At 42.2% G+C, this 22,858-nt stretch overlaps 1 protein-coding gene across 3 annotated transcripts in view; it reads left to right on the forward strand.

The window, feature by feature from the left end:
- Nucleotides 1-5,378: 5,378 nt before the first annotated feature.
- The window catches only part of Ift81 (intraflagellar transport 81), a 72,945-nt gene continuing 55,465 nt past the window's right edge, over nucleotides 5,379-22,858 (forward strand). Inside the window, exons 1-8 of one of the 3 annotated variants that reach the window (XM_048447358.3) lie at nucleotides 5,379-5,487; nucleotides 9,109-9,276; nucleotides 10,148-10,251; nucleotides 11,128-11,308; nucleotides 14,141-14,230; nucleotides 18,011-18,076; nucleotides 18,384-18,494; nucleotides 20,244-20,328. In XM_048447358.3, the coding sequence (XP_048303315.1) occupies nucleotides 9,133-9,276; nucleotides 10,148-10,251; nucleotides 11,128-11,308; nucleotides 14,141-14,230; nucleotides 18,011-18,076; nucleotides 18,384-18,494; nucleotides 20,244-20,328 (781 nt within the window). In that variant the 5' untranslated portion in view covers nucleotides 5,379-5,487; nucleotides 9,109-9,132. Of the gene's footprint in view, nucleotides 5,488-5,521; nucleotides 5,758-9,108; nucleotides 9,277-10,147; nucleotides 10,252-11,127; nucleotides 11,309-14,140; nucleotides 14,231-18,010; nucleotides 18,077-18,383; nucleotides 18,495-20,243; nucleotides 20,329-22,858 lie in introns of those variants that run through there. The other 2 variants (XM_048447356.3, XM_048447360.3) reach the window with 2 other exon arrangements.

Here is a 22,858-nt window from a genome sequence, read left to right on the forward strand (position 1 = left end):
AACCATTAGCTCCACATGGGTAGGAGACTAGACCACGAGGCTGTGTATAGCAACACACACCTGTAATCAACTGCTTGAGAAGAAGATCATGAGTTCAAGGTCAGCCTGGGTTTTGGGGTTCTATCTCCGAAAAGGAGGGGAAGCTTGGCAGGTAAAAGTGCTTGTCACACAGGCCTGATGACCTGGGTTCAGTTCCCAGAACCTACAAAAAGTTGGATGTGGTGGCTCTTATCTGTAGTCCCAGGACTCCTGCTTTGGGATGGGAGGGGGAGACAAGAGAGTTGCCCCAAAGTCCACAGGTCTAATAGCCCGGAGTATGAAAAAATAAGAGACACTGCCTCACAAGGTGGAAGGCAGGAACGGACTTCTCAGTGTTGGTGTCCGACCTCCACATGATGCACATATATGTATAAACATGAAATAATAACAATAAAAGAAAGAGTGAGAGATTGATGCTTAGAGAGCCCCCAGAGCCCCAGGAAGTCCCATAATGTGTTAATGTAGAGACCTTTGACCACCTACCTTAGTAGTCTGTGGCCCTTTCTTCTGTCTATTCTAAGCTGGTGTGAAGCAGTTTAGTGGACTGGTGAATATGGCTTTGGGACCGGATAGATTGGTGTCAGCCATTAGTGACATGATTGTGGGCTCTCCATTAGCTCAGCAGGACTCAATATCCTTCATCATAGAATGGCATGAGGGTGAACGACTGGCCTCGAAAAGCCTCTTTGCTCATCATTTGGTTTCAGAATTCAATCTATAGAGAACCAGTCTGCCTGTCCAGGTTCCCTTCTACAATCCATGGAGGATGAATTACATGGATATGAGAACCTTTACTCTTCGGTTACCTGTTGGGGTCAGCCTGTTGGGAGATCAGGCAGGAGATGAGTGGATGGGAGAAGACGATGGAGCTGGGACCGTCTGCCTACAGACATTGCTGGATTAGCAGCTCCCACTAGTCGCCTTCTGATCCTTAAACTTCCTGCTTTGGACTCGGGGACTCTGCGACACCTTTGTTGCCGGTCCCCTGTTGGGCCACTTAAATCCTGCTCAGACCTTTGTGTACAGTCCTGTGTTGTACTCTCCCCAGTTGCTCAGAGTGAGCTGTCTCTATATTGACTGGATGGCCGACTGACAGAAGTCCGTGACTCGGATCTGCCAGAATTACTTTATTTTGTATCCGCTGAAGTTTCTCTGTTAGGTTGGAAGGCAATGCAATCTCATGGTTGAGTGTCCTCCCGTTGGCACACACTCCGAGGGGTACCAGCTCCCGGAACTTTTCTGGCGTAATGAGGCTTTGGGGCATCACGTGATTGCTCACTCACTCATCACCCCACCCTGCAGCTCTCTTCTCATACAATGGCGCTGCTGCCTCTGTGTGACCGACTCCTTGTAAAGCCCAGGACAAAGAAAATGTCATTGACTGTTGGTGTGGCCTCCATAGAGTATGATCACCTCTTCTTGGGCTCTTCGGCTGGCCTGGGTATCTCAGAACACTTCTTGTGCCTGTTGATCCCTTTGAAGGAGGTGGCATCGTCGTCTGAGTCCTCTCCGCCCCCCCCCCCACCGCCTCCCTCCGCCCCCGCCCCACCGCAAAGACTTCACAGCTTATGCAGCAAATGCAGGTTTGCTTTGGAAGCGCAGCCTGCTGGTGACAATTGGGATTGCTTCTGGAGGAGGGGACATAGACCACATCACACATGTTAATAGCAGGGTCAGTTCTGACCCATTTGTATTTCTTGAGGCTGCTGATAAACAGGAAGCTCTCAGCAAGGGATGACTTGACGATGGCTTGAGCTCCTGGGAGAATGTCGGGCGAGGACTGTGTTTCAATCCGAACGGATAACCAAGGAGTCTATATAAATTGTAATAGAAATTTGGCTACTTTATATAGCCCATTAATCTTATTGGTGATTTTCAGAGTTTGAAAACTGTAGTCCATTTGGAAACACAAAATCCATTACCAGGAAAGCCTGAGAAAAATGTAGTACCAGGCATGCATTTAATTAGGCCTCTGGAATCTCATCCATTTAGCTGAATGTTTCACAGGATATTTATCTTTCTGCCTTTTAAGAAAGCACATCCTGCTACCAAATGTGCCCACAAGATCCAACTGCCAGATCAGAGAGAGCTTGGGGTATCTCCAAACCTCAATTCAGGATTCCATTTAAACCTAATGGCTTTCATCTCGACATAACCTAAATGTCAAGGGGGTTAAATGACAATTAATGGGTAATGAAATGACCCACTTGTGAGCACATTCCGGTGTCTGGGTCATTTTTCCCTATTTTCAAAGGATGAGATAATGTGGGCAGCGTGCAGAGCTACCCCAGATGGGACGGCATCTTGGAAACTGGTGTTCACTGAATGCTCGCTCAGGATCCAGAAATATCTCCTGGTCAGGATGATAGGTCTAAATTTAATACCCCAAACAGAAAATTAGCTTGGATTCCTTGGATTCTGCACAGGAAAGTTTTTGTTTGGAAGTTCTGAACTGAAAAGGGGCTGGGGACGCTGTGTTTGTGGCACCCCTCGGATGGCCGTGAGGACCTCTCCTGGCCCATAGCAGAGCCTGCACTAGAGACAGATGATTTGTTGGGAGGAAGCAAAGGAGCAAGTTCCCATTGATACAGACACTTCACACAACGAATACCCGTTTGTTTCTTTTTGTTTTTAATTATTTCACATTTATTTGTGGATTTATGTGTGTATGTATGCATGTATGAAGGTCATGTGTGTCCATGTGTGAAGGTCAGAGGACAAGTTTCAGGAGTCTGTTTCCCCACTTCTACTCTGAGGATTCTGGGAATCAAGCTCAGCTCATCAGGTGTGGCAGTGCCTTTACTACCAAGTCATCTTGCCCTACCCCCATTTTTTTTTTTAAAGATAATGTTACACCTAGCACAGGCTGACCTCAAACTTACTATGTAGCTAATGATGACTTAAAACTTCTGGTCCTCTTGTCTCTGCCCCCCCGACCCCCGTGCTGAGATAACAGGCATGTACTATCAGGTAAACATGTACCACATGGGTTTTATGCGGTATTGGGGATCAAACCCAGTGCTTTGTGCATGCTAGGCAAGCCCTAGACTAACAGAACCACATTCACAGCTTTTAAGATGTAGCAGTCTTTCTGGCCGCAACTGCCCTGTGTGGCTCCCATTGGCACAGCATGTTTCCCACTGCCAACAGGCCCAGCCCTTCCTTCTGGAGCCACCTCGCCCACTATTACTGCTGCTAGAAGGAAAGAACCGGAAGATTCAAGAATGGTTTGAAGTAGGTGTGGCGCACATACGTAAGGTGGAGGCAAGGCAGAGTCTGAGGCCATCCTGGGCCACACAGTGAGTTCCAGACAGGTCTGGCCTATATACTAAATACCTTGTTTCAAAAAAAAAAAACAAGCACACAGGATGGAGTGTGGCATGGTGGTGCACACATGTAATCCCAGCTACTCAGCATGCCGAAACAGGAAGACTGAAAATTCAAGACTAGCACAGGTGATTTAGCAAAATAAAATATGGCCAAAGAATTTTTTAAAAATTTAGAAAGGAAATTGTCTAGGAGCTGGAGAGATGGCTCAGCAGTTAAGAACACTTGCTGCTCTTCTAGAGAACCCAAGTTTGATTCCCATCACACAATCACACACACACACACACACACACACACATGTTACAACCATCTGTAACTCCACTTCCACGAGTCTGATACCCCTTATGGCCTCCACGGGCACTGCATGCACGTGGTGTACACATGCAGGCAAAAACACCTGTACACATAAACCGAACAAGAAAGTGAGAGTATGCAGCTCGTCTGACAGACTTTGTGCCAGCGAGAGTCTGCTCTGGGACCATTCTGAAACACGAGGCTGGCAGGATATAAGTATTTCACTGCTAGCAGCCCATTCAGAGCAAAGTGAAGAGGAGCCAGAGAGGTGGAGGGAGAAAGTCAAGCTGACAGCGAGTGCTTACATTAAGTCACACCTGAAGATAGTGTTATCCTTGAACTTCACAAGAACACAGTATCTAGTTTGCTTTTCTGTGACTGTGATGAAATACCACAACCAAAAACAAGCTGGAGAGGAAGGGGTTTGCTTGGTTTAGAGATCACAGTCCCTTGTTAGGAAGTAAAGGCAGGAGTTTAAGGCCGAGCTTGAAGCAGGAATCGCAAAGGGATTCTTCTTACTGGCTTGCTCCTTCTGGCCCACATGCCCAGGGATGGCCTTGCCCGCAGTGGGCTAGGCCCTCCTATACACAATAAATAATATAATAAAAATTAAAAGAAAGGGTGATGATGTACCTTCCTAGCATGCACAAGTTTAGCAGAAAGAGGTAGAGGATGAGGAGGAGGAGGAGTGGGAGAAGAGGAGGCAGAGGAAGGGAGGGGGTGACATAAAAGTGACAAGCTTTCAGAACTACTGTCACACAGGGTTAGAATCTATTAAAAATATCAAATACAGTTCAGTTAAAACGTGCCACTGGGAGATTACATGCAAGACTTGATCTGGCGTCTGGGGAGTGGGGTGGGAGGGGCTAGCTAGTTTCAGACAGAATCAGCAATTCTTGCCTGTTGTGAAATTGTTATCAGGAATGTCTTCCTAGGTGAGTCCCACAAAGATTTTATCTTAATGCGTCCCAGAGAGAATCCGGTTTCCCTTCGGTTTATCGACAGGCAGTGTGTCTCCATTCCTGTGGTACCACCAAGCAGCTTTACCAGCTGAGCCGTCTCACCAGATTCTTTTACTGGTCCTTACTATGGCTCTTTCGGGTGGAGGTTTGACAGTATGGCTCCTTCAGCCCTTCCTGTCCCCCAGTAAATGCGGGGCTTGTTATCTGGGCTTCATCATCACCGGAACATTTTGCTACATGTCTCTCAGTCCTGGCCTGTTTGCTGTCTGTCTTACCCACTCACTCCTACGGGGACAGAACTCCGCTGGGTCTTGCTCTCTATTGAATTCTCTAATTGCAGCAGTCAGCAGTATAGGGCATATAAGAAAGGTCTAATTTATCATTTGTTAGTTTTAGGTTGTGGTAAGTTTCTCCAAGAATGTCTGATCAACTAACCCAGTTTTCAGAGTAGGACTCCATTTGTCTGTCAGTCTGTCTGTCTCTCTCTCTCTCCATGCGTCTCTTAGCCCTGCTTCGAAGAAGTGGTCGCCTCAAGTTTGGTAAGTAAATAAATGTATGAAACAGCACACGCAAATAGCACAGGCTAAGTACTTTGTCAAGTGCGAACTGTAGAGGGTTCGCAATGGCGATTATCGCCCAGAGTGAGACTGGCAGCCCGGGACACCCTAGGCTTTCTGTAGTGAGTCAAACTCCAGGCAACAGGTCCAGCGTCCCAGCCCGAGGCCCCGCCCCCGGTGAGCGCCCTAAACCATGGGAAGTGACGTCACCGCATGGCAACCGTTGCCAAGGAGCGGTCTCTAGGAACCCGCTAGCTCCCGGGTGCCTCTCCAGGGGTGGGGAAGTGGTTTCGTGAGGAGAATTTGAGGTAACCCCGCCAACTCGCGGTCGGAAACTCGGCGAACCCCGAGTCTCCTCGAACTGCGCCCGCTCCCGGCCGGTGGCTGCGCCAAGGCCTGGTCGGGGGTCGGCCGCGTGGGGCCTGGCGGGAGTGGGGTCCCTGGAGCCCCTCGGCCCCGGACTCTGTTCCTGGGACTCGCGGGAACCAGTGGGCCTGCGCACGCCGCCCCAACTTGTGCCAGATAAAACGCACGTCCTGGTTTTAATTCTTGCCCCGGCCCCCTGGGTGCTGCTGTGGGTGAGTGCTGGTGAATTAGCGCGGCCAGTTGCGCTGGAAGAGGGATAGTAATTGCTTTTGCTAATTTTAGCGCGCAGCGCCCGCCGGGCACCGACAGCCTACCTGTTAAAGAACATCTTTGTCCTCTGAAAACTGGTGGGCGACCTCGGGTGCGGGAACCCCAACTGATTTCTTTCTTTAAAAAAGTTTTTTTGATTGCTATATATTAGTTATGCATAATGGGTGCCATTATGCTACCTTCATCTTCATACATGCATACAGTGTCTTTAGTTATGCATAATGGGTGCCATTATGCTACCTTCATCTTCATACATGCATACAGTGTCTTTTGATTATACCGCTCCGACTTCCCACTCCCCTGATTCGCTTTCCATTTCCCAACTCATCTCCCTTCGACTTTAATGATCTCCCCTTCTTTTTTGGTGGTCTAATGAGTTTAATTATGGTTTCTTTCAGGAGCATGGGTTACTTATCAGTGGCACACCATTGAAGAAAATATATATCCCTCCCTTAGCAACCATTACCTGCCTGTAAATAGTCATGAGCCCCCAGGACCCCGCTTTTCTTCTCTCTTTTTAGCAACATTTTATTCATTTATTCAGATACTTTTGTGTTTCTGAAAGAGAAAAAAAGACCTACTGATATTTTCAAAATTGTTTTAAGTTAAATATGTGTAGATATGAAGATGTGTATTAGTATATTTTTACAGCTGAAAATTTGAAGCTCTACAGTTTTAAAAAAAGATAATTACTTTTATTTATTTTTGGTTTGTGTTTTGAGACACGGCTTCTCTGTGTGGGTTTCTCAGTGTAGGCCTGGTTGTCCAGAAACTCACTCTGTAGACCAAGCTGGGCTCGAACTCAGAGATCTGCTTGCCTCTGCCTCCTAGCGTGAGATTAAAAGGGCAAACCACACTCCCTGGCTAAGATATTTTTATATAAGCTTAAAAGAAATCTTAAATTTAGAAGCTATACTGGTTATGTCATCCTTTTCTAACATTTTACTATTATATTTACTTATAATTCTATTATTGTGAAATAGTAATATCTTTAGTTTTTTAAATGTTTTCTAAATGTCAACTTCGCCCACCCAGTTAAGGAACCCATTTCATGCCAAGCTCGGTGGTTCTTGATTTTAACCCCAGCATTTAGGAGGTAGTCTTGGTCTACATAGTGGGCCTGGTAGCCCAGGCCACCTAGGCCTACACAGTGAGATCTTTCAAAAGGAAAAAAAAAATTTTTTTTTTTTTTTTAGAGCAAGATGCTCATGGCTTCACTTTATATCTTGAGTGAAATAGTATCTATTTCATAGTTTTAACTAAGGAAGCATTAAGATAACCTTTGCTTCCTTTGTCTCACTCATCTTTTCTAGTTTAATAGGGTCTTAAATAGCCCAGGCTGGCCTCAAACTCCGGCTCCTTCTCTCTCAGCCTCTGCAGTCCTGGGGTTACAGATGTTTAGCATCATATACAGGAGTAGCAGTTCAGCCTTAGGGTGGTTTTGACAAGGTCTCAAGTAGTCTAGGCTGCTTTGACCTCACTGAGTAGCCAAGGATCACCTTGTACTTCTTTTTGTTTTATTTTTTGAGACAGAGTTTCCCAGTAGCTATGGAGCCTGTCCTGGAACTCGTTCTGTAGACTGGACTGGCCTCCAACTCACAGAGATCCACCTGCCTCTGCCTCCTGAGTGCTGGGATTAAAGGTGTGCACCACCACCGCCCGGCCCACCTTGCACTTCTGATTGTCCTGTTTCCATGTGCAGCCACATCCAGGTTTATTCAGTGCTAGGAATTGAATTCAGGGCTTCCTACATTTTAGGCAACCCTCGACCAACTATGGCTACGTCCTCAGCCCAGTACATTTTAGTAAACAATTTGCCATGGTAAAGCCTTTTCAGCAGTTGAATCAGATACATAATTTTTAATTAAGAATTTAAAAAATAATCTAAAATATTTATTTTAGGTGTATGTTTTGCCTGCATGTATGTATGTGCACCACATGAATGCCTGATGCCTGTGATGTTCAGAAGAGGATGTTAGATTCCCTGGAAATGAAGTTAGGGATGGTTGTGAGCATCATGTGGGTGCTGGGAACAAAACCCTAGGTCCTCTACAAGAGCAACCAGTGCTCTTAACTGCTGAGTGCTCTCTACAGTCCCAGAAACTAAGTTTTTTGTTTGTTTGTTTGTTTAAGGTTATGGTCTTTCATAACGACCTTATTTCTTTTTGATTTAGGCTTCTGTGTTTTTTTTATTATTTTATTTGTTTTGCTTTTTTAGCTTGAGGCCTATGAACTAGTTCATTCAGTCTAGTAGAAGTCATTGTTTCCAGCTCAATGTGTATTAAAAATGGAATTAGATTCCTCATGGAAAGTACAGTTTTGCAAAGCAAGAAATAATGTATACCTAAGAAAGTAGAACAACATAAAAAGTAGCCTAAGGAAAGCCGAGTAGACCATATGTTGGGGCGGGGGGCAGACTCTGTTTCTTTGCTGCAGAACTTGAGGGTTTCCTGAGATAACTTGAACCTGGGCTTGGTGAGAGTCACACCTCCAAACAAGGGAAGCAGTCCTGCTAGGCAGAGAAAAGTAGGTGGGAGCAGGGAGCAGAGACTGGGCTGGCTTCAGAGTGAAAGGCCGAGCTAGATCATAAAGGCCGTGACATCTAAGAGGATCGGCCTTTATTCCATAGAAAAGAGAGCTTACAAGTGGGGTGAGAGGTGGCGGCCAGATGCTGGAGACGGTTTAGGAAAAAGGAAACCAGAGCCTGAGTTACCCAGAGTTGAGGTCTCCCAGGCTAACCCAGTAATAGAAATGGGTGGAGAGCGTTTGCTGGAGACCTGGACAGCACCAGAGGTGTCTGGGCTGTTCGCAGTGCGTGGGCCCTGCTTGCATTCTGTGGCTGAGGCTCCGGGTCGCCAGATCTGCTTGCCAAAAGGAACAAGATCTAGATTTTTACCATAAAAATCTGATATTTTAATGTGAGTTACCAATTTAAAACAAAAACTAAAATTCTGCCTGTAATTCTTTCTTTAATCCTGGGTAAAAACTGTGTAGCTGTACTGGAGAGGCTTTAATGTAAGTGGACTGTGTCCAGGTGACTGCTGCCAGAGCTGATGTGTGTACAAAAGCAGTCAATATTAAATGTTAACAGCATATATAGATTCCATAGGAAATTTCATAGTTTTGATTTTTTTCCAACAAACTGACCTTTTCCCCATATCTTATATGTTGTACAGACCTCCCTGTACCCCTCTGCCTACTTCCTATAAACTTAATTCTGATTCTCTCCCAACACTTTCTTTAGCTATCAAGATTGAGGAATCCCCCTCCTCTTTTTTCCCCCCACTTTTTAGTTTTAAGCTATAAAAGACTTAATCATGAGTGACCAAATCAAATTCATCGTGGATAGTCTCAATAAGGAGCCTTTTAAGAAGAACTATAATTTAATCACATTTGATTCTCTGGGACCAATGCAACTATTACAAGTTCTCAATGATGTTCTGGCTGAGATCGACCCCAAGGTAATTTTTCTCTTTATTTCCATTTTTATTAGTTTGTTTGCTTTGTTGTTGTTTTATAACACAGCCATGGTTGTCCTGGAACTCACTTTGTAGACCAGGCTGGCCTCACTGAGATCTGCCTGCCTCTGCCTCCTGAGTTCTGGGATTAAAAAAGTGGCTAAATTTTCTCCTTTGTAATGAAAAGTCTGTTAGGACAGCCTGCCTTTGCCTCTAACTATTGCGGGTCTGCAAAGCCCTCCTCAGGTTGTGTTTACCCTGCTTGTAAAGCACTAGATCTGTAGGTCTTCCTACTAACGCACATTTCAGTTGTCTACTAAAAATATGTTTGTTTGTTTTTTTACATTTTATTTATTTTGTGTCCTTGTGTGTGGGCATGTCCATGCTTATCAAACCCAAGAAAGAGGACAACTTTCAGGCATCAATTCTCTCCTTCTACCATGTAAGTCCCTGTGATCAAATTGGGGTTGCCAGGCTTGGTGGCAGACCCCTTTACCCATTAAGCCATTTCACTGGCCCCTCAATTTTCTATTCAAACCTTATTTAGACATTTCTCTACTTCTAAACACAAATAGCTTTGGTCCTGGAATAGAGATAATACATTCTATAAAAGGTTTTATTGCATTGCAGGTTAGTTCATGTCTTTTATTCACTTTTCTATTGGAGACTTTCTTTGAAGCATGACATTCTAAATGTGAATCCTGATCTGACTTGTGTGCTTCCTCACTTGGAATCTGAGCCCTGCACTTAATCTGCTTTATGAAGAGACCATTGTGCCTGTTAGCTCCATCAGAGCAAGCTTGTCAATGAGTTTAAATATTTTTCTTTGTTAAATATACAACAATGACATTTTTTCAATTTATTTATTTGTTAGCAAGATGTTGATATCAGAGAGGAGATGCCAGAGCAGACAGCCAAGCGAATGTTGAACCTTCTTGGTATCCTTAAATACAAACCTCCAGGAAATGCTACAGACATGTAAGAATCTGCTCATATATCATGTTTTCGTAAAGCCGTGCTTTAAAGCTCAAACCTCCAGATGCTATAGTTGGTCTTTTTAGGTAACCCTGGCTCTCCCTCTTCTGATTGCCTTAGGACATCACAGAATTTGAAAACCGTTTTAATCCTTCGAATGCTGTATTGTCACGTAGAAAGTCTTAAGTGTGTCAGTTCTTCTCCTCTGGCCAAAAAAGTCAGGCAAATACCATTTTGTGATTTATGCCATTCTAGATAAAACAACTCTGGGGCTGGAAAAAGGACTCAGTGGTTAATAATGTTTTCTGCTCCTTCAGAGGACCTGAGTTTAGTGGCTCACAACCATCTACAGCTCCAGCTCTAGGGTATCAAATTCCCTCTTCTGGCCTCTCAGGGCAGACACACACACACACACACACACACACACACACACACACACACACACACCCCTACCTGCACACACAGCATATACTTACACAAATATACACATACATATAAATAAAAATCTTAAGAAATCAAAACAACTTAAATGCTGCCTAGCCAGCATTAAGAATTAAGGTTTTACTTTGGAAACTAGCTCTTGTAGACCAGGCTGGCCTCAAACTCACAGAGATCCACCTGCCTCTACCTCCCAAGTGCTGGGGTTAAAGGCGCGAGCCACCACTGTCCAGCCAATTAATTTTTTTTCAACACAACTTCTTGGCTACTTTAGTAATATATTGAGGATTTAGTTTTCTGACTAATGTAGGACTGACTTTAGCCTTGTATCCATATTTTAAAGTAGTTCTATAAAGCAGTAAGGACCCTGTAAGTTACGCTGTGAATAAAGGCTGTCTTTTCCAGTTACGCTGACTGTATCCGTGGTGTGTTTCTTCTTAGGAGTACCTTTCGTCAGGGTTTGGTGATTGGAAGTAAACCTGTAATTTACCCAGTGCTCCACTGGCTTCTTCAGAGGAGTAATGAACTAAAGAAAAGGGCATATTTAGCTCGTTTTTTAATAAAACTGGAGGTGCCAAGTGAATTTCTACAAGATGAAACTGTGGCCGACACCAATAAGCAGGTAATACAGTGGGCAAAGCTGCTTGGCCTCAGTGTCACTCTCTCTAACTGTCACCAGAGAAAATGGTGTCAGCTGATGGTGACTTTCACACACAAATACTGTTTGGTGATAGGACCAAATGGATAGGAAATGGATGTTCAAGAGCTTTCTGTACAAAGTAGTTCTGGGTAGATGGACTCCTGGGCTGGAGACTGCAGAGCACTGTGCTGATCAGCAAGGTAATTATGCAGTTTGCCATCCAAATGAGAGAGAAGCTGGCTATCATGATAATACACCAGGATAAATGATAGACATTCACTGCCTCCGGTTAGTTGGAACTTGTGAGCCCTGCAGCTGATTCAGGCTTTCAATTCTTTCTGGATGGAGAGAGTGGATATTTGCAGAACATTTTTCTCACCAACATTGGCTTCTGGCCTTGGATCTTTCTTTAAGCTCTTGACTACTGAGGTCTGATTCCTGGGTCCTCTTGTCTCAAAGTACCTGGCTGACCACAGACTGCAGAAACAGAGAAACCAGGCTAGATTTCAAGGAATTTTAGTTTTTTATACTTAGACTGATTTTTGGGATCAGTTTGTTTTGAAGTTTGTCATTCTGTCTATGAGGTCCATGGAGACAGGTGTATCTGTCTTTGTTTTCTTCCAGAATTTAGTATAGTGACTTCTGTATGTTGGTTGCTTAGTATTTGGGCTGAATCAAAACAACCAAATATCTTTATTTTTCATCTATGTATTGTTATAGCTGTCACTAAAAGTAAATATTGGTCTCTTAAAGCCACGGCTGTATGTACATAGGTCCAATGCCATAGTAAGCATTTATGTGATAAAACAGGGATGTGTAAGTGTGGAGTATTTCTCTTCCCTCCTCACTTCCTTCATAAGTGGGTTCATATGTATTGCATAGATCACTAGCAGTGGTTTTAAAAGATTGCATTTTGGATATCTGTTTGATATGTTTTTGGTAATGTCAATAATTCCTTTAGAGAAAGTTTATTAATAGTATCTCTTAATATACTTAGCTAATTAAGAGGATAAAAGACAATAAAGATGTTGTTTTTGAAGCAAGTCTGAGAGGTATGTGTATTTAAAAAGAGCACATTTAGCAAAGAAATTAATAAAAATGATGCCAGGTGGTGGTGGCACACATATTTAATCCTAGTACTCAGGAGCAGAGGCAGATGGATCTCTGCGAGTCTGAGGCCAGCCTGGTCTACAGAGCAAGTTCCGGAACATCCAAGGCTGTTAAACAGAGAAATAGTATTTCAAAAAACCAGTTTGTGATATATATATCACAAACACACACACATACACATGTATATATGTGTTTGTATACATATAGAGGGGGAGGGAGAGAAAGAATGTTGTCTTTCTAAATGAAAAGTTTTAGAATGAATGATTTGTAGATTTATAGAATATGAGCAGTCAAAAATATTAATTTTCTGATGTTATTTTTTAAAAAATAGTGTGTATGACTGTGATGCTAGAGATTGAAACAGGGTCTTTTTTTAAAAAGTAATTATTTTTATTTTATGTGCATTGGTGTTTTACTTGCAAGTATGTCTGTTTGAGGGTGTCAGATCTTGGAGTTACAGACAGTTGTTAGCTGCCATGTGGGTGCTGGGAATTGAACCCGGGTCCTCTGAAAGAGTAGTTAGTAGTGCTCTTAACCACCCAGCCATCTCTCAAACACCTGAACCTAGGGGTCTTATGCATTTAGGTACATGTTCTACCACTGAGCTATACTTTCAGACCATAGACTACTGCTCATTTAAAAATTAGGGTAACAGCTATGGTATTTCTCATTAATCTAACTACTGTTTATTACACACCTGTGAGGATTATGTCCTATAGTAAGCCCTGGGGTTGCGAAGGTATTCATAACAAATGCATTCTAGCCCTCCTAGCTATTGATTGCTGTTTCCTGGAGGGAGGCAGACAAGTAACTACTCTGTTATGACATGATCTCTACTCTGATAGACAAGGGGCCAAAGCAGGCTTCACTGAGAACAGTGGTAGCTAGCTGTGCTCGAACTGTTGGGGGTGAATCTGTTATTCAGGTTAGCAGGGATGGCGTTACAAGTGTTCTCAGATGGAATAGGATAGGTAACCTGCAGGAGGGAGCCAGGGCTGTTCCAGGAACAACATAGCGAGAGTTGAGATCGTGAGGAAGAAAATAGCCAGAAATGAAGCCAGAGAAGTATTTAGTGAGGAGACCATGCAAATCTTGTTTTTTATATGCTGTATGGATTGTAAGAATGTGGAGGATTTTGTTTTTGTTTTTGATTGACAAGGCCTTGATATGTAGCCCATTCTGACCTTACTCCTCTGATCCTTCTGCCCCAGTCTTCAAAAGCCTAGAATTACATTATATAATTGAGACTGCTTTTTGTTTTTTAACGCAGGGTTTCTCTGTATAGCTTTGGATCCTGTCCTAGAATTTGCTCTGTAGACCAGGCTGGCCTCAAACTTACAGATCCACTACCTCCTGAGTGCTAGGATTAAACGTGTGTGCCACCACCACCTGGCAGTAACTGGTTGTTTTTTTTTTTTTCAAGACAGGGTTTCTCTGTAGCTTTGGAACCTGTCCTGGAACTAGCTCTTGTGTAGACCAGGCTGGCCTCGTACTCACAGAGATCAGCCTGCCTCTGCCTCCTGAGTACTGGGATTAAAGGCGTGTGCCACCACCATCCGGCTCCAGTGACTGCTTTTAAGAACATGTATTTAATGTTATTTTTTCTAAGGATTTAAATGATTGCAGCAAGTTAGTGGGCAGCTTGCTGAAGAGAACACAACTGGTTGTAGTCATAGCTGGTAACCTGCTAACTTCCTCTTTCAGTATGAAGAGCTGATGGAAGCTTTTAAAACTCTGCATAAAGAATGTGAGCAGCTCAAAACATCTGGATTTTCTACAGCAGAAATAAGAAGGGTAAAGAAATATCCAATTGGACTTGAATGATACTATATTCAGATGGTTTGATTTTAGTTAATTCAGGCTGAGTTTTAACTGTATGAAAACTAGCGATGGTAAATGGCTGCTTTTGTAGGATCTTTAATATTGGTGTATATATCTGTTGGTGGTGCAGACATATGTATCTATGTGTGTGCATATAGAAGCCAGAGGACATCTGGAATCTTCCTTTGCTTTCTACATTATTTTTTGTGAGAGAATCTCTCACTGAACCTGAAGCTTAGGTTAGTCTGACTGGCCAGCAATAGCTGTCTGTCTCCAACCCCAGCATTGGAATTATAGGCTCATTCAGTCATGCCCAGCTTTTCCTTTGTAGTTCTTTACTGAAAAAATCAGTGAGGGCAATGAGTTCATGTTTCATGTTGGCAACTTGCAGAGATTTAGAAATACTTCATTTTGACTCTTTATTTGGTATATATTCTATATATGATATAGATAATGCAGAAAAGAACAAAGAAGAAAAAGTTGTATTGTGTGTATATGAGATCATGCAATACATTATTACCCGTCTTGCTTTCTTTATGAAGGCTAGAGGACTACCTCAGGTGTCATCATCAGGATGCTGTTCTCCTACTTAGAGACAGGGTTTCTCATTGGCCTGAAGCTCATCAATTAACCAGCCAGGCTCAGAGAACCTCCTGTTTCCACCTCTCTAGTGCTGGGAATACAAGTGTGTGTTACCATGCCCACTTATTGCAGGCACTGGAGAATGGGACTGGACTCGGGTCCTGGCTCTTGTTCGCTAGGCAGGCTTTCCCATCTGAGCCGTTCCCACAGTCTCACTACTTTTTAAGGTTTTTTTTTATGATTTTTAAAATGTGTCCATGTGTGTATCTGTGTGGGAGTATGTGCATGTAAGTGTATGTACCTGCAGAGTCCAGAAAAGGATGTTGGATCTCCCAGAGCTGGAGTTACAGGCATTAAAAGCATCCTAACATGGATGCTGGGAGCCAAACTCAGGCATACATGCTCTTAATCCACTGCACCATCTGTCCAGCCCCTTGCTGCTTTTTAATTATTACTTTGTGAGTGTATTTTCATTGTTATCTTTCTATAAAATGACCAAATTAGTTTTCTATAGTACATATACATTAATCATATTTAGGTTTTGGCTTAATTTTTTTTGCTATTATAAATAATGCCATGATTATCAACATAATTTTTGTATGGCTGTGATAGTTTTTTTGCAATATTTTTTAGATATAGAATTGCTTGTTAAAGCACAGAAATTATTTTAGGGCTTTTAATACATGTTCTCCAGAAAATATTTTTTTACTTTCTGCCCAGGCATTTAGGTACTTTCCTTAAACACTTGCTATTCTGACTTGCATGAGTCTTGTATTTTTAGAATTCCTGAGTTATGAGTGCTATCTTTATATTCTCATTAAATCAGGGACATCAAAGTTTCTTCCTCAGGGAAGCCGTCCCTGACTCCCTAAATAGATCACTTTCCCTAGTTCTTTTCCTGTTATGGCATTCATTGCCCTTATAATTGCCTTAATATCTGTCTTTTTAAATGCATGAAGCCCTAAGAAGGTAAGGGCTATGCCTGTGCATCTTCACCACTGTCCTCCCAGTGCCTGACACGGGGCCTGGCATTTGGCAGGCCCTCAATAGGAGTTTGTTGATTAGAAATGGAAGGTGAGCTGAGCTCTGATTGATAAGAAGGCCTGGTGAGAGAGCCTTTGCTGTGCTCTGGGAATGATGACTCAGAGAGTGCAGAGTCTGATTTTAATTTCATTCATTATTACTAAATATTCTTGAACCTCTTCTCTGTAGTAGATTTAGATAATATGGTTAAAAAAGAAATAGAAAAGAATTCACTCACAATCACGTGCTCTTGAGGTACTTATTGTTGACAATTTCACTTGGAATTGAGCTATATATAAGTATTGTAATTTGCTTCTTTCAAGGAATGTCATTTCATACCTTTTCCATGTCATTAAACACTCTTCTACACCACTTTAATGACTTTCATTTTGTTACACTGTAACAAAATGTAGTTAATCATTGTCAGACATTTAGATTCTTTCAAATTTGAGCTTCATTAGAATCAGTAAGAATCCTTATAGAAAAGTCTGGCTTTTAGTGAACATTTTTATTACATTTATTTATTTGTGTGTGTGTGTGTGTGCGCGCGTGCGCGTGCACCAGTGTACATGTGAAGGGAGGTCAGAGGACAGCTTAGGGGAGTTATTCTCTCCTTCTACCATGTAGGTCCTAGAATTGACCTTAGGTTTTCAGGCCGGCACCAAGTGCCCTTGCCCACTGAGTCATCTTGCAGACCTTAGTGAACATTTTATTAGAATCCCAAGTGCAGTGTCCCTGGCATCTTTATTTTATGACTTCTCACATTATTCTTTAACACAGCACTATCAGTAATGAGATTCATGTCCTGAAATCCTACCAGTTCTGGTTACCATTGTTTAGGTTACCTAGTATTAGTGAATAGGTTTTTGGTTTTTGTTTGTTTGTTTAGGAAGGATGTTAGTTTCTCTGTTTTCATTACCAACTTTTGTAGAGCTGATTTAAGAAAGAAGGCAGTTTAGTTTTTTTTTTTTTTCAGAGAGAAAACTGGTTGACAAACCCATATACAATTTTACTTTTTTGGTTTTTAGAGACAGGGTTTCTCTGTAGCTTTGGAGCGTGCCCTGGAACTAACTCTTGTGGACCAGGCTGCCCTTGAACTCACAGAGATTCACCTGCTTCTGCCTCCCGAGTGCTGGGATTAATGGCACATGCCACCACAGCCTGGCTCAATTTTGCATTTTAAGAACACCAAATGGGTCAGACATGGTGGTGCATGCCTTTAATCCTAGCACTTGGGAGGCAGAAACAGGTAGATATTTTGAGTTTGAGACCAGCCTGGTCTATATAGTGAGTTCCAAGATAGTCAGGCTATCTGGTGAGACCTTGTCTCAAAAATAAAACAAAACAAAAACAAACAAAAGCCCACCATAACTTTAAAACTTTAAAAGTAATTCTGATGGGAAATCAGCAAGATATATTTTTGTTCTTTAAAAAGATATGATGTTGGGATGCCCCGAGCGGCCTGCGAGCCAGGCAGAGGCTGCCGCCAGAGCAGTGCAGGTTCCCCAGGCAAGCGGCAGAGTCAGGCAGCTGGATGTGGTGGACGGCAGAGTAAATGAACATAAGGCTATACATGTAGCTGAATATTTATTACTTAAAGAAGAGGGAGACAGACATGAAGACAGACATAGAGAGAGACAGAGACACGTGAGCACACGCCAAGAGACGGGGAACAGAACAGAGAGAGTTAAGATGGCAACCAGGAGGTCAGAAGTGGCTGGGGAGTGGGCGTGGTTAGCCCTTAAAGGGACTGCAAAGGAATAACATATATGGTTTGTTATTTAACAAAGTAGATGGGATGTCAGCAGCTGTTCATGTATTTAGGCCTACATACATTTCATTATGGAAGATTTTTGAAGAATCATGTAGCCATATTTGGAATCAGAACACAAGTGTGCTGGCTGGCAGCTTTACCTTGCTGTGCTATCACCTGCTTTAGTTGCTTTTCTAGATGAATGTCAAGCTGCCAAAAAAAATTCTCTTGCATACAGAAGCCCGGGGGGGAAATGGAAATGCCCTTAAATCAAAAGAGGATCTTTGTTTCTTGCTGCTGTGGTTGTGATGGGATAGTAGAGCAGGGCTTGTGCAAAACCCACCTCAGTCCTGTAGACTGAGAGTGTTTTTAATGGCCTCTTTACTACTGTTTAGGACATCAGTGCAATGGAAGAAGAAAAAGACCAACTCATGAAGAGAGTTGAACGTTTGAAGAAAAGGGTAAGTCAGGAATTAGCCCCATAGACTTCAGTGAGTCCCAAGGACTGGCAGAGATTTAGGAATGCAAATAAAGATTAAGTCAGGCATGGGCATCCAGGGGAGGACGGACTCAAGTAACACTGGGGGAAAGGGAATCTCCCAGGCAGTAGCCCAAAACTTTGAAGGACCTGGAGTTGAAAGCTTGGCTGTCATCTCGGGGAGTACTGTTTACCAAAAGGAAATGATGAGTGGATGTGGGAGTCACATGACTTGTTAATGCCTTCCTCAAATGTGACAGTAACATGTACTACTTATTCCTTTACTGTAGGTGGAGACTGTTCAGAATCATCAGCGGATGCTTAAAATAGCAAGACAGCTTCGGGTTGAGAAAGAGAGAGAAGAATTTCTTGCACAACAGAAACAGGAACAAAAGAATCAGGTATCCACAGAAAGTTTATACTCAGGATCACAGAAGTAGCTCCTCTTAGTACTTAAATTAATGAACTTTAGAATTTCATATTTCCTCTTGGTAGCAAGATGGACCTACTCTTTTTCTTTAGGACTTTGTGTGTGTGTTGCTGGGAATCAAACCAGGGCCTTGATCATGCTGCATATGTACTATATAACTGAGCTTTATTCCTAGTCAAGACTATTGTTTTTTCTTTTTTCCCATTTGCTTTTCCCTTTTGCAGTATTTGAGGATTGAACATGTCTAGCGCATGCTAGACAAGCACTCTGCAATTGAGCTATATCCCCAGCTTTCTTTTTACTTTTAATTTTAAGGCATGATTTGCTTATTTGCCACTGGAATAAAATGTGCAGGGTCCTGTGATCTCTGAAACCAAAAGAGCATTCTTAGTGCCTTAGATGTAGGGTGCTCTGTAAAGATTCTCTCCCACTAGCAGCTAATCTTACTGCTGCACAGTAGGATAATTCTCTGCTGTAGGAACAGCATGAGTCAACTACAGTCCAAAACACAGTACTTAACCATGTAGTATGGAGCCCCAAATAAGGTGTTGCTGCTGTTGACAATGTCACAAAATACTCTAAATTAAAAATACTTTGAGGCCTCAGAATCACCCACACTGTCATGTTTTTAAACTTCACCTTAAAGAAGAAATTATTTGGCCTGAAAGTTTTACTTTAATTTATTAAAAATCTGCCTTAAACTTTAAAAATATATTTCAAATCAGTGTAATTTCTAAATTGCCAATTTAAACTGGCAGCTGAGCGATTTAGTTCCATGGCACCACAGCAGCTGCCCTGCAGCAGTGAGCTGTGTCCTGAGCCTCCAGTCATTTTCTGCTGCTGACGGGACTGAGAATGTTAACATCGCCTAAGGCCACGGAAACCACGCTACACAGGAAAGGCTCTGCACGTAGCTCTCCAGTGAATAGTTAGTAAGTTAGTTAGTTAGTTAGTTAGTTAGTTAGTTAGTTAGTTAGTTTTGGAAGCAGGGTCTTTTTATATAGTCCTGACTGTCCCGGAACTTGGTTTGTAGACTGGCCTTGAACTCACAGAGATCTTCCTGTCTCCTGAATGCTGAGATTAAAGACAAATGCCACCACACTAGCCACAAAGATTTTTCTTTAATCACTACCTGAAACAGCAACTAAAGAAAAATGTGGAAGCATGTCTTAAATTTTGTATGAGGGACTAGGTAGATGGTTCAGTAGATAAGAGCACCCGATACTCTTGCAGAAGATCTGTGTTTGGTTCCCAGTACCCACATAGGATGCGTACAACTTCTTATAACTAATTCCATGGCCATAATTCCATGGGCTCTTCAGACCTCTGTGGGCACCTACATGCAGTGGCACACATACACTCAGGTACACACACACATACACACACACTTGAGAAAACTAGTTATATTTTTGGTTTAATGTTCCTTTTTTTTTTTTGGTTTTTCGAGACAGGGTTTCTCTGTAGCTTTGGAGCCTGACCTTGGAACTAGTTCTTATAAACCAGGCTGGTCTCAAACTCACAGCAATCTGCCTGCCTCTGCCTCCTGAGTGCTAGGATTAAAGGCATGTGTCACCACTGCCCAGCCAGTTTAATGTACTTATTTTCTTAGTATTTACCTATTTCTTCTATAATGTAAGAATCCTATGTATCCCCATTGCTTGCCTATGTGAGCATTGTTTCACTAGACTGAGCAAGTAATAAATCAAATTGTTGTTTAAAGCTGTTTCACGCGGTGCAGAGATTGCAAAGAGTACAGAACCAGCTGAAAAGTATGCGGCATGCAGCAGCAGATGCAAAGCCTGAAAGTAAGTGAACTTTCTTTCTTTACATGTTTTAATAACTCCCTGTGGCTTTTTTCTTTAACGTTTATTTTATTTTATTTTATTTTTATTTTATGTGCATTGGTGCTTTGCCTGCATGTATGTCTGTGTGAGGCTGTTGATCTTGGAGTTACAGACAGTTGTTAGCTGCCATGTGGGTGCTAGGATTTGAGCCCAGGTCCTCTGGAAGAGCAGTCAGTGCCCTTTACCACTGAGCCATCTCTCCAGCCCGTAAGTGAAGTTATAACATGATGTAGAAGATTAGAAAATAATAATTACACCAGGATATTCCTTAAAGTGATTAGTGGGAATTAATTATCTCACCATTTTGGAGCATCATTTCCTAGCTGATCAGTAGGAATCAATAAAAACATCCATGGGTTTTCTGCCTGCATACAGAAGAGGGCACCAGATCTCATTATAGATGGCTGTGAGTCACCATATGGTTGCTGGGAATTGAACTAAGGACCTCTGGAAGAGCAGCCAGTGCTCTTAACCTCTGAGCCATCTCCCCAGCCCCCATCCATGGGTTTTCAAAAATATTTTGCCTCCGATTTCAGTCAAGGTGTAAAAGTAACATTAGCTATGGAAGTAAATTCTCCCCTGTGTGCTTAGGGTGGGCACTGTGAGAAAGATGCAAGGAAAAGTACAGATCCCTGTCGAGGCTGTAAAGAAAAAAATCAGTTATTGGACTTCAGTCTGAACGTTTTCTGTGGTCTGGTTTGTAGAATTACAGGGTTAATAATGTGGGAGTCCCTGGCTGAGTTCTATATAGCTTTGCACAGATGAATTCTTCTCATAACTCACTTAAACCCATCCCAGGCATTTTGAAAATGTTCTTGCACATCAGCAAGGAGATTATCCAAGCTAAAAAACAATATAAAGTTCTCATTTGTGCTAGAGAAATATTACAATGTAATCATCTAGCTAATGGAGGGATAGTAATCTATGGATAGTACATATACATAGAATGACAGGTGTTGGCAAAAGTCTACAGAAATTGGGACTCTCATATTTGTCTGTGGAAATGTAAAGGATATAACTGCTTTGAAAAACAGTTCAAAACTCATCAAAAATACTAAAATTTGTCACCGTGTGAACTTCTATTTCTGCCTTTCAACATTTATCTGTGAGTCGGCACAGGTGTCACGATGTGAGTATGGAGGTCAGAAGACAACCTGTGGAGTTGCTTTTCTCCTTCCATCACGTGGACTCCAGAGGTGAAACTCAAGTCATCAGACCTGTAGGCAAGCACCTTTGCTTAATGAGCCAGCTCACCAACTACTGAACTACACTCTCTAATCTTAGGCACATACTTAGAGATCTGAAGCATCTGTTCATACAGAAACTTGAACAGACATGCCCATAGTAGCATTATTTGTGAGAAGCAAAAGAGTTGCAGGAACCACATGTTCCTAAACTGATGTATATGACTAACAAAATATGGCATATCCATACATTGGAATATTATTCTGCCACCAAAGGGAATGAAGTACTAATACATGCTTATGACATACATGAGCCTCAAAAACATAGCTGTAAGTAATCAGCCGTAAAAGACCACAATATTGTATAGTACTATTTATAAGAAATATCTAAAATAATAAAATTCATAGATAGAAATCAACTTAGTGGAAGAAACTGTGGTTGGAACAAGTCCAAGTAAGTGCCTGTAAGTGAGTTTAGAGACTTCTTTGGGAGCTGATAATAGTGACCTAACAATTGTTCTGGTGGTGGATACCTGTTTAAATACTGAAACAATTGAATTATACCTATAAATGGTGAACTTTGACAGCCTACAACCATCTGTAACTCTAGCTCCAGGGGATCGGATGTCCTTCTCTGACATCTGTGGGCACTACACACATGTGGTGCACAGACATAGAATGCAAGCAAAACACCCTAACACATAAAATGAACACTTCAAAAAAAAAAAAAGATAGGAGTACAAAACTCCTATTTACAAGACGAGTAACTCATACATTTAGTTTCCGGCTTTCCAAATCACCTCTTGCTCATCTTAGCCTAAATTCCAGTTTAAGCAGTAGGCATACATTTAGGTACTGGTGACCTTTAGTTCCTTGTTTACTAAATTTTACTTTTTCATATGCTAATTTTCAGCAGGAAGATTTTTGTCTTTATGTGGGACGTGTTCTTTATGTGTTTCTATTACAAGAGGAAGATGAATGCTCAAAAGACTCCACTGAATTACATCTATTAAATGATTAATATCAAAAAGTAATTTGTGTGTACAAAAATTTACTAAATACTCTGCCTTAGTAGTTGGGAGGTGTTGTGACATACACTTTTCCTGGGGAGATGCAGTCCACGTCCAGACAGGGAGCCCATGACAGACTAAAACACCAAAGTCCATGAATTTTATTGGGGTTGCTTAAGAGGAATATGAGTGAGGGGTCACTTACAGGAGCAGAAATGACTCAAAGACAGCTGCATCACCACAGCCCACTCCAGCTCACAGAAACTGGGAACCTGCAGGATACTCCACAGCCTGCAG

This window comes from Myodes glareolus, chromosome 2 (genome assembly GCF_982192425.1).
Source record: "Myodes glareolus chromosome 2, mMyoGla1.1, whole genome shotgun sequence".
Lineage (NCBI taxonomy): Eukaryota > Metazoa > Chordata > Mammalia > Rodentia > Cricetidae > Myodes > Myodes glareolus.